Source organism: Schistocerca serialis, chromosome 6, assembly GCF_023864345.2.
Source record: "Schistocerca serialis cubense isolate TAMUIC-IGC-003099 chromosome 6, iqSchSeri2.2, whole genome shotgun sequence".
NCBI lineage: Eukaryota > Metazoa > Arthropoda > Insecta > Orthoptera > Acrididae > Schistocerca > Schistocerca serialis.
Window position 1 is genome coordinate 101,122,297 of NC_064643.1, and position 12,830 is coordinate 101,135,126.

At 37.9% G+C, this 12,830-nt stretch overlaps 1 protein-coding gene across 2 annotated transcripts in view; it reads left to right on the top strand.

The window, feature by feature from the left end:
• Positions 1–12,830, top strand: part of LOC126485100 (GTPase HRas) — a 65,787-nt gene that overhangs the window by 11,770 nt on the left and 41,187 nt on the right. For both annotated transcript variants that reach the window (XM_050108720.1, XM_050108719.1), the window contains one exon: positions 12,084–12,132. In XM_050108720.1, the coding sequence (XP_049964677.1) occupies positions 12,084–12,132 (49 nt within the window). The remainder of the gene's footprint in view (positions 1–12,083; positions 12,133–12,830) is intronic.

The following is a 12,830-nucleotide window of genomic DNA, read 5'->3' on the forward strand; positions in this document are numbered from 1 at the left end:
TCATGTGTGAAAGAAGACTGATGCAAAAGAAATTTGGGACACCTTTACGTCAGTATATTATGCGGCTGTACACATTGTTTGTTTCTTTGAAATGTCAAAAAAATGACATCACATGTATAACAAAACACACATCACTACTTGTGAACATACCATGACTTATGCTGTGAACTGAACGAAATAAATCCAAATGCAGCTTTGCCCTTTCGCTGCTTCACCATCGTATTTTCGAAACATTAAGACCTGAATATCAGCTTTACAGGTTGACTTTGTATCATGTTCCTTAATCTGAGCAGACGACAAAGCTTCTTGTAGAGGATCTGCGTTTGATTGAGAATTCGCTAGCTACCCAGGCAGCTGGTGCTTTCCATGCCAAACCAAAATTGGATGAACAACGTCAAAAACAGAAGAAATTTGCAAGGGAGCGGAATAAGTCAAAGAAGAAAGGAAGTGTGTCTATTGTAAGAAAGCTGGACATAATATTGCAAACCGCTGAAAGTGCATATCTGCAGAAGAAGTAAAAGCAACAGCTAACAACAACAATAATTAGAGTTCCATTTTAAAAGTGAGCAGCAAACCAAATACATTTATAGCCATTCGCTTGTTTCATGTTACTTTTGGTAGTGAATATTTTTGAATTCTGGACGCTGGCATGACCCGTCATATTTCATAAAGCATTTCGCCAAGTTTGAAAAATTTCCTCTTCCACAATGTGTACATACAGCTGGCAACAAAGTTATTTTTGCACATGGGACTGGCAATATTTATATTGAAATAATGATAAACAAAAGGTGGACACCTGCTTTGCTTAAAAATGTCTGGTATGTACCTGATGTCAGACACCAACTTTTCTCTGTGCATCAAGCTGCACAACGAGGATATAATGTGACTTACGACAACAAAGATATTATCATTCAGCGACATAGTGAAATAGTCGCAACAGGAAGCCTAGTTGGTTCAGTATATATTTTGACCATACGAGTTTGTCCTCTGGATTCACAAGTAATGATTAACTTAGTAACTTGAGAAGAATAACTAAAAATGTTGGTATGAGAGACTCGATCATCAAGATAAATGTCATATATATCATTTAAGTGCCCTGATACCACATCGTTTTGTGATGGATGTGTTCTTGGCAAATTCAACTTCAAATCATTTAGCCATCACAGAGATTGTCAATAAAATGTCAGTGAGTTGTTCAATACAGATGTTAATGGACCAATATGTGTTGACTAGAAAGTCTTTTCATTACTATGTGATTTTAAAAGATGATTGATTATTCTTGTTTTGTTCAGACATATTTCATGCAAAATAAATCTTAAGTGACTGACAATTTGAAAACATTTTTGAAGCTGTGTGATGCTATTGGTCATAAGGTAAAAGTGTTTTCGTCAGTTTCGTCTTACATGTCCTGACACTCATGAGCAAAGTGGCGTTATTGAACAAACAGTTCGACATATAGTTGAATTAGCTTGCTCAGTTGACATCTAGAAAGTTACCCAAGTCGTTTTTGGCTTATGCATATGTTACAGCTGTTTCTCTACTCAGTCATACTGGGAAGTCAAATGTTGAAGTTAAAACACCTTTTGAATTGTGGATTGACAAAATGTTACAGTTTCAGCTATTTATGCATTTTTGTATCAAAATGCTGTGTTTATTTGCCAAAGAAATTTTGTTTGAAGTTTGATGACAAAGGTATATCTGGCTAATGTGAAAGACAAAGATGGGTACAAAGTGTGAAATCACACGATGTTTATTTTCAACCAGAAAAACTACGTATAACTGGAAATTCAATTGAGCTGGAATTTAATTGCATACCTGAAGAAATAGGAGAGAAAAGTGAATCTACTGTTGATCAGATTGAGACTAGTGATCAAGAATATTGGAATGAGTTACTAACTTGATGCCCAGTTCATTAAATTGAGTGATTACAAATCAGGATATCAGCCTCAAGAAGCAAATTCATTGGTTTGCCTGAGAAAAGCAGTCCATGAAGACCGTGCACCAACAAACTTCAATGACGCTATGGAAAGTAGTAATTCCAGTTAATGGTTTAATGCAATGAAAGAAGAAATGAAGGCATTTGAAGAAAATGGTACATGGGACATGTTAGAACTGCTTAAAGGAGAACTTGTTATCGATAATTGATGGGTACTTACTATGGAATATAGACCTGATGGATCGATTGATCGATACTGTGCTTGCTTGGTTGTGCACGGTATCTCTCAACATGCCAGACTTGATTATGATGAAACTTTTAGTCCAGTTGCTCGTTATGATGCTATTCGTGGTGTAATAAAGATTGCAGCAGAAGAAAATTTGAAACTTGGTCAATTCGATGTGAGAACTAGATTTTTGTATGGTTACTTGGATACAGAAATATACATGACTCAACCAGAAGGTTTCAATGACATGTCAGGTATGGAGTCAAGCAATCACTTTGTTGCTGGAATAATAAGTTTCATTCATTCATGAAAAAAATTGCTGTATTAGATCTATAGCAGATCCTTGCCTTTACATTCAAGAAATCAAAATAGAGACATTGCTGATTGCTATTTATGTTGATGATGGACCTATGAGGAACAGCTCCAAGCACAGTGAATTCCTTTTTAGATATGTTAAAGTCAGAGTTCAAAAAAACAGTGGGATCTTTACAGTCATTTTTAGACATGCAAATAGAGTAATGAGTATCTGCCTTGTTTATTTCACAGTCAGCATACACAGAGAAGATTCTAGATTGTTTTAGCATGGCTGATTTGAAACCATTGAAGACTCCCTGTGATAATGAACAATTATACATTGAATATAGCAACACTGTCGATAGCAACATTCCTTACTAAACCCAGTGCTTCTGATCGGAACACTGTTAAATGCATTTTCAGATATCTTCGTGGTACATCAGACTTGGGTCTCTTCTGTACTTCATCTGGTGGTAAACTTTGTGCCTGTGCTGATGCTGACTTTGCTGGGAACACTAAAACAAGATGATCTACAAATGGTTTTGTTTCAATGATCAGTGACACAGCTGTATCGTAGACATTTCAACTGCAGAAATCAGTTACACTGTCCACCACTGAAGCGGAGTTCATTGATGCAAGTGAAGGAGCCACGGAATTAGTATGGCTTAACAGACTTCTGTTGGAGATCAGCGAAAAAAGACACACCCCTATCATTCATTCACAATACAAGTATCATTAAAGTCTTTAAAATCAAAAATTTTTAGAGCAACATGTACCTAGATAGGACTTCATAACTAAAGTGTTTTGACATCTCATTTATTAATTAAAAGTTCTGTGCACCACAGTTTGATTTAGTGGCAAGTTTTAAAGCAGTTAAATCGGAACTGTGTGTTTCCTGTCCTCTCCTGCAGTTAGTTTTGTGTCGTGTGAAATTCTTTACTCTTAAGAATTTCTTTAGCATGCTTTTACTCTATGAAATTTTGTTGTTATGTATCATCTTTTCAACTATTAAAGAGAGAAGACCACTGTTCCTAAAAGTGTTGTGTTCTTGCTATAAAATATATCCTAAGTTCACCACAAAGTGCTCCTCTCCCCCTCCCTTCTCCCATTCTGGAGAAGATTGTTCACATCTTCATCATTGAGTAAATGCTAATGCATTCTGTGTTCCTTAGGCCATATCTCTCTCTCTCTCTCTCTCTCTCTCTCTCTCTCTCTCTCTCTCTCTCTCTCTGTGTGTGCGTGTGTGTGTGTGTGTGTGTGTGTGTGTGTGTGTGTGTGTGTTGGGCCCAGTCTTCTAAAAAGAAATACAGTAACTTTTGATTAATGAAACTAGGACAGATTTAATGATATTTAATTTATTAATTATGAATAAATGGTTGTCTTTTGATTGTTAATGGTTACCACTATTTAGGACAGATAATTTCTTTTTAAAATAGGCAGAACAAAGAAATAAAGAACAGCTAATGCATGTAGTAACAACAGTTCACCTAGCTTCATTCTCAAAATATGGCTAACCTCCTTGGGTCAAGTAACGTTAATGGGGACTGATATTCTTCAAATTCTCAGTTTTGTTTTGTTGGATGTAATCACTAACCAAAATGCAGATAAACACTCTGAAGCTGTGAGGACAGATACCTGTCAGAGTGCTTCAGTGAAGTATTGGATCAGTCAAACAAATGTATGACAAAAAAGTAGTGAATTAAAATACATGCATGTGATCTCTTGGCCAAGAAGTGAAACTGGGAGGAGGTTGGTGACGGCAGTTTAGAAATGGGCAGTGAAATAGAGTATACACACCAGCAAGGTAGTTTAACATATGGGACCACTGTGAATTTGAAGTATGATGCATAAATGACAATTATAGTCATATGAAGTCTTCACTGCAAGGCAAATACTAAGGAAATTGTTAGTAGTAGTAGTAGTAGTAGTAATTAGGTCATTCCCTGTAACATAAATCTTCTGAACAAGGAAACTATAGTCCAGTCATGACAAACAAATAAATGCTTAAGCCAATTGTAGCTGGTCTCAGAATAAAGTTGCTGTAAAAAATTTAATCTTTATCAGGGGGTGCTACGTGACAGAGGATGGCACCATTATCTACATAAAAATGTGGAAATAAAAAATATCCTGGGACACTAAGGAGATTCTTAGTTATTGGAAAACCACATTGATTCGCTCTCTGCACAAAATGTGTGCTAAAACAAGTTGGCAAATACTGTCACATCCTTCCAGATGCTTCCATATTACTCTCCAGATCAGTTCAGACTGGGTTTGTGGAACAATTGAATTACCAAGTTGGTGACTACCAAATAAGATTTAGGAAAAGAATATCTTGTATAGGTGGGATTAAGAATACCATCACAAAAAGTTTTATGAACCCCATGGATTCGAAAAGAAGCCTATGATTTTGTTTACAGGGAGAAATGTTGCTAAAAAAAATATGACGAAGTAAGGAGAAAGGGTGTCAAAAAACAGAGATAATCAAATCAAAATATGCACATGCAAAAGATAAAATTCATAAGAGTAGTTTTTTGAATAATTAGAAATTACAAGTGGGATCATACTGAGTAATTGATTGTTACTATTTTAGTTCTGTTCAAGTGAATATTGGAGCATGTAATCTGTGAATTGAAAACAAACTTAGCAGGAACGGATTGCTTGCCAAGTGTATGTTAGAGGGGCAAAGAATGGCCATGAGATTGTTTGGCGCTCATCGTTGTTTTGACTCTGCAGTAGAAAATTATAAACAGAAGAAGGTCTATGCCATATTTCATTAAAGAAATTCTTGATTATCAGCAGAATGATGCCAGCCCATATAAGGTTTTGGTAGTATTGAGAGAGATGATTACTGTAAATATCTTGGATACTTTGCTGTTGAAAACTAATGAAAGAGAAGTCAATTTCATTAAACAAGACAGCAGTTGGTCTTTGTACTGCATAAAACCCTTACATGAAGAATGTTAGTGTGTGGGAAGTTACACTACAGTACAGGTAATAAAAGAAAATCTGTAAAGAAGAGCAAAAGAATATGATCTGAAAACGAACAACTGATGAAATTAATCTGAAAATGAATGATTAACTGAGACAAGAGTAACAAAACAGGGTTTTCAAAATTCTGGATGGCAGGTGTAAGTTTCTTTCAGATGGCTTCAACAAGTTAGAACAAACTTTGGTGAGATTGTGTTACAATGAAGGCACATTTCAAACCGGTGTGTGCATGGGGCAAAGGGATAGAAGTGCTGGAATTGTGGGTAGCAAATGAGTGAACAACATATTAGTGATTTCTGTTTTGATTTCACATATTACTTCAGTGTTCTTTAACTCCATGTGTCACTTGTTTTTCATTTTAAAAATGTTATGGCTGCTGTAGATGGGGTAAACTTGCTGTTTTGCCTGTGGGCCACTCTCAAATTTTCCAAGGAAAAATATGCACGTAGTACATGGAAATACTTATTCTGTAGTGACAAGACAACCAGAACCTTTAACAGTGAATGAGCACACACAACTCATACTGTTGTATCGCACTAGCCAAGCAAAGTGGCACAATAATAAGACACTGGGCTCTCATTTAGAAGGATGGCAGTTCAACTCCTCAGCAATCCAGATTTAGTGTTTTCCCTTAGTCATTCATGGCCAATACTGGGATGGTTCTTTTCAAAAGCACGTGGCCAATTTCCTTCCCCAATCTGATCTTTGTCCCAGCCTCTAATGACCTTGTTGTCAATAAGGCATCAGAACGTAATCTTCTTTTTTCTTTTATTATGAAGGATTTTCTCTAGTGGTTTTCTTTTGAAACGCATGGTTCATTTGTATATTTCTTTGTAGTACTACTTGTGCTTGGTGTATGATTTTCTCCTCCAATATATCAATATATGCCTAACTTTACAAGTAAAAACAAAGAAAGTATTTATTTCAGGGAGAGGGGGGGGAGGAGAGAGAGAGAGAGAGAGAGAGAGAGAGAGAGAGAGAGAGAGAGAGAGAGAGAGCGAGCGGTGTGTGTGTGTGTGTGTGTGTGTGTGTGTGTGTGTGAGGGGGGAGGCGAGCGAGCGGTGTGTGTGTGTGTGTGTGTGTGTGTGTGTGTGTGTGTGTGTGTGAGGGGGGAGGCGCTCAGTTACACATCCATTTAGTCATATAATTTTTGAATGTATAAAATTATCTGTGTTGAAGCTGTACCACATTTTAATAACTCAAATTGTCACACAACTTAAATGCTGAAAACTTTATACACAAGCATGTTGCTGCAGAAAACTTCAGGGCCAAATTCTAAATCTAAAATAGATCTCTTCCATTCACAGCTGCCAAAATAAAGTGCTCCAGCAACAGATAGGTCCTCATAGAAATATAACAAATAGGGAGAGGTTTAATGGATTAACTGTTAGCTGTATTCTTCCCTTCTTTTGCCTTATTTTTATTTAATTACTGTTATTAGAGTCATTACACCTAACACTTCACTTTTACTGCTTTGGAAACTGTTATCTCCTTCTATAACTGGATGGATAAAAAATACCAAGCGGCGGCAGCAGCAGAAAATGCATACAGAAGTTAAGAACATGTACAAGCCAGTGGCTCCTTCTGGCAAAAGAACTGAAAGGGAAGGAAGAGGGATGAAGGGAAAGGACTGGTGAGGCTTAGGAAATGGTGAATGTTACAGAAAAGTTGCCCACAACCCCAGGTCAGGAGAGAGTTGCTGAGTAGATTAGGAAGAGAGATGTGGATCTGACCGCTGCTTGGCGAGTAGATAAAACTAACCAATTATATTTTCAAAAATTATTTTTGTTGACATTTTCTTCTGGTTCATTAATACATGATTAAATTTTTTGTACCTTGTATTTGTCTTCCTATTCCATTCTTAGGACGAATGCTGTGTATATACTTTTGTGTGGCTGCTGTTAATGTCTATCTTTTTATCCTGGTCCTAGTGGGAGTGTATGTAAGGGACTATGTAACTGCTTGAATCCTCACTGACAAACATTTTTTATAATTCGAATTGGTTGACTTATACACATCTTAATTAATGAAGGGAAGTTGCGGATACATTCTTTATTTAATTCCACTTAAATAAAGAATACATTAACAACTGGAGCAGGCTTTTATTGAGTATACAATTGTGCAACAATACTCTAAAACATGGAAAAACTAATAATTCCGTTTGATGTCTACCAGACATCAGCTTTTTGGTGCCACAGAATGTCTGACTTGTGAAAAGTTATACTGTCGTCATTTGAATATGCTCATAGTACACAAGCATTAGGCCATGGGTGTAGGGGAGGCACTTCTTTTTATTTTACATGGGAAGGGTAACATCTACCAAAAGAATGGCAGTATTGGTGGTTCGCGGGCATGGTATGTTGCCATCAGAATGATGATCAGTCACCAGAAAATAACAAATTGAGCTCAGAAAAATCAAATAGTTTGTTTTCCTAAAGGTTCAGCTATCACATTATGCAAGACTTGTAACTCCAAGTGTCAAAGTAGAATTAAGTGTTGGAGAAGAAAATAGGTATTAGTGTGTGGCGACTTCCTCAGTAGGTTTCAGTTTAATTTGTTACAAGTAAAGTGACTCTGAGAAAGTCTCTGCTAAGAGTTTGAAAGCTCTTGACCCTTGCTTTTCGTGAAACAACTTTTCATACAGATTCATAATTTCTGTGTAAATGGATTTATGGTTTCTATTTACACATTGAGTGGGAATGGTTTAAATGCTTGAAATTTTTTTTTATTATAGGCATTGAAATAATAATAGGTCAGCTCTTAGGATATGTGTTAAGTTTATTTATCATCACAGTGGTGATCCTTGCAACTGCTAAAGGCGTCTACCGCAGTGAGAGGCAAGCATCCTAATCATAGGTGTATTTATGTCGCATCCAAGTTTGACTGACAGCCTCAGAAGGTGATGACAACTTAAGTCAGAAAATTGTTGTGAATCATGCCTGTATCCATCCTCAGTATAGATCTCACACTTTAAAAAATAAATTTTTCTTCAACACTTAATTCTCCTATGACACTAGAGATTATGAATCTTGTAGTTTTGAAACTGAGAAAGCACACACATTCAGAAGTGTAACAACGTTGTGTAATAAGTGTTATTTAGTTACTGAGGAAGGCTGAGACTAGAATGAAACTTCCAACTACTTTTTTTAAAACTTTGGGCCACTCCATTTCAAGTGACGTAAAGATCCCTGCTCTACCCTCTCCAATTCTCATGAAATTTTTGCAGGGTTTTCATATAGGTCTTACATGAAGCCGTGCCAAATTACAGCTTGATAAGGAGTATGGTGGGACCACTAGCTGTGCCTTTGTAAAGGCCAGTTTTTCAATGTCTGAGAGGTGCAAATCATGAAGTTTACTTTACTGTTGCTCATGATCTAAGGTGGCTTCCAGGTTGAAATCTGGTGATTCTGCTTAACTTTTAGCTACAGTAGCCTAGTTGCCAAAGAAGTACTCAGTGTACACCAGATTTATCACAGTTTGCAGTCAAAGTAGCCCATAAATCCTACCACGAGAAACCAATGGATCGTGTTTTGACAGATTATGTCTTATGATAGAATGACTTTCTAATGTTCTTTTTTCCACTTATTTACAGCCATCCCGCATGTCATAAGGCAATACAAGTGGTGTCTTGGTTACTCATATAGTTATGAGGTTATCCAAAGTAAAGTCAATTCGAAAAGTTTACTCATCAGTTTTCTCTAACACTCAGAAGACTGTATCTCAGAGTGGTAATTTCGGATTTGATTTTTCTTTGCATCATTCAAAAGAGCTCATTGTTTTACAAGGAATAGTTTTTCATTTTTGAGACTATCCTGCTCAAATGTAATAAAGACTTTCAAAAACATTCTTTGGCTGCTATTATGAGTGAAGAATATGTGGACTGTTTGAATATGGATATCTGAAAATGATGTACATACATACTGGCGATAACAGACCCTGAAGATCATATGCCGACCTTGCAATGTTCCTCCATAGGTGGCAGTCTTGTGCACTTTGGACCCAGTTCTCATGGACATCCAACTGCTGAAGGTCCTTCTACAATTCATCCTCACATAGCTGTGGTCTTCCAATTGGACGAGTTCCATCTGGTTTTCCCATAAGCACAACTTCAGACTGGCACATTTCTGGTCTCCTGGAAATGTGCCCTGCCAGGCATATTCTCTGTACTTTCATTTTCTCCACGATGTTCGGCTGTTTCATTAGGTCGTACTGTTCCTGATTCTTTCTACTTCTCCATGTATTCTCTTTGCCGATTGGTCCAAAGATCATTCTCATGATTTTCCATTCTCCATATTAATCATCAGTCCAATCTTACTGGCATTCTTTGCCAAATCATGTAAGGTTTCTGCCATTTCTTCCTCTGACTCTCACCTGCATATCCCAGTAGCTGTGTTATTTAATTTAGCTTCACCCTTTTACCTTTTCTTTTCTTTTCCCAAATTACTTTCTCCAGGATCACAGTAAAAAGCAATGGTAAAATGACATCACATTGTCTTACACTAGTTCTTAAGTTGAGTTTCTTGGGTAGCTCACAGTGGTATTTCATCTTGTGGTTTTGTCTCTGCTGTGATGTAAAATCTATCAAAGCTGTTATTAGGTATCTTCATTTTTCTTGAAATAAAAATTAATTTGCTCAGCCTCCGACTTTTGGAAATGTTTATCTGATCAATTAGATTGTTTCTCTGCTATTTTGAAATTTACCACAACATGCTGCAGCATCTGCTTTTGCATATACATGAGTATTCTGCAATTTGCAATTAAGTTCCTCGTAGAAGGTTCATCAAATAACCTTCAAGCTATTTTTCTACTGTTCCACTCTTGAACAGCGCATGGGAAAAAGAGTACTCAAATATTTTCGTATGGACTTTGTTTTCTCTTGGTTTATTATTATTATTATCATTATCATTATAATTATCATTATCATTATTGTTTCTCCCTATGTAGGTGGGTGCCAATAAAATATTTTCTTATGTTGAAGAGAAGGTTGGTGATTGAAATTTTTTGAGAATAGCCTCCTGCAATGGAAAAACACATTTGCTTTCAAGGTTTGCTACTCCAGTTTGTGTATCATGTCCTTGGCTTTCTCTTCCCTATTTTGCAATAATACAAAATGATATGCCCTTCTGTGGACTTTTCCCATTGTCCTCTGTCAGTCTTATAAGATGTGTATCTCACATCACTTAGAAATTTCCACATGAAATTGGATAAGTATGGTGTAAGCAGTTTCTTTAGTGGACCTGTTGCACCTTCTAAGTGTTCTGCCAATAAATTGCAGTCTTGTGGACATTCCAGTTAAGTTATTCATAATTGTAATCCCTAAGTATTTAGTTGGCCTTTAGAAATTTAGTGAATTCCTTTTAGTACTCCTGTGGATGACTTCAGACTTTTCATTATTTAGAGTCAATTGCCACTTTTCGCATGATGCAGATATATTATCTAAATAATTTTCCAATTGATTTGGGTTGTCTGATGACTTCACAGCTTCATCTGCAAACAGTCTAAGAGGGCTGCTCAGATTGTCTCCTATGTTGTTTGTGTAGATCAGGAACAGCAGAGGGCCTAGAACACGTCCATGGGGTCTACTTCTGTTTTACTTGATGACTTTTTGTCAATTACTACAAACTGTGACTTGTCTGACAGGAAACCACCATCTATAAACACGAAATATTTTTCATATTTATTCATATCCTTTTAATATGAAAAAGCTGCCCTTTGCAGAAGCATGTGTGATGGCCGTACCATTACTATTTATATACCTGTGATTTGGCATGGCTTCTTGTAAGGCCCAGACATACATCCCGTAAAAAATTTCTTCATAATGAGATTTTCATTCTGCAGCGGAATGTGCGCTGATGTGAAACTTCCTGGCAGATTAAAACTGTGGACTGGACCGAGACTCGAACTCGGGACCTTTGCCTTTTGCGGGCAAGTGCTCTACCAACTGAGCTACCCAAGCATGACTTACGCCCCGTCCTCACAGCCTTACTTCTGCCAGTACCTCGTCTCCTATCTTCCAAACTTTACAGAAGCTCGCCTGCGGACCTTGCAGAACTAGCACTCCTGAAAGAAAGGATATTGCGGAGACATGGCTTAGCCTCAGCCTGGGGGATGTTTCCAGAATGAGATTTTCACTCTGCAGGGGAGTGTGCGCTGATGTGAAACTTCCTGGCAGATTAAAACTGTGCCGGACCGAGACTCGAACTCGGGACCTTTGCCTTTCGCGGGCAAGTGCCCAACTGAGCTACCCAAGCACGACTCACGCCCCGTCCCCACAGCCTTACTTCTTCCAGGTAGGAGACAAGGTACTGGCAGAAGTAAGGCTGTGAGGACGGGGCGTGAGTCGTGCTTGGGTAGCTCAGTTGGTAGAGCACTTGCCCGCGAAAGGCAAAGGTCCTGAGTTCGAGTCTCGGTCCGGCACACAGTTTTAATCTGACAGGAAGTTTCAATTTCTTCATAATTGAAGATGGTTGAGATGCGGCCTTGTCTGATTTAGGCCAGTTGACATGGAATGATCCTTATGTAAAAATGACTAGCATTTAAATTTAATATTGCCACAATGTTGAGGAACACAGTTTCAAATTTTGTAGCTACATTATATTAAAATTACTAATGGTCTAATACCGATCTTTTTTTCGGCAGCTGGAGGTGTTGGGAAGAGTGCCTTGACAATTCAACTTATCCAGAATCAGTAAGTACACTTTATAAGGAAGATGAGATTAGTGTATGTCCCTCCTCCTCCCCCTACCCCCCTCCCTCCCACTCACTATCTATCTATCTATCTATCTATCTATCCCCCTCCCCCACTCTTCCAGGTGGTAAAACTTCATGCTTATGATGATACTCAGTATTGGTATTGGGAAACATTGGAAATGTGAGTTGCAAAAGGTTTAAACTTTCTGTGTATACTTATGAAGGTTGCCCATAAAGTAAGGTCTCCAATGAGCTCCCATTGGGGCGGAGTGATATAGCTCAAATCTGAAAACAGCGGCATTTACCTTGCTTCCCAAACCGCTATTCTCGCCAGTCCCATCTCTCTGTGATGCTCCTTCTTGGTGTAGCAACCGTTACGCATGGGAGGAAAAATTGCCTCTCCCACCAAGTGTGAATTGCATTCTGTGATTAGATTTCTGTGGTTTAAGAGGTAAACCCCTACTGTAATCCATCGCCAGTTGATCAACGTGTATGGACGTCAAAAATATGCATAAGTGGTGTAGGGAGTTCGCAGATGGCCACACAAACATGCACAACGAGGCCGGCTGTGGGCATCCATCAGTTTCAGACGAGGCAGGGACGAAAGTTTTGCTTGTGGATTGGCGTGTGACTGTGTGAGAGATTGTCGAACTGATAAGGGTGTCTCTAAGATTACTGTGGACAAGATTTTGATGG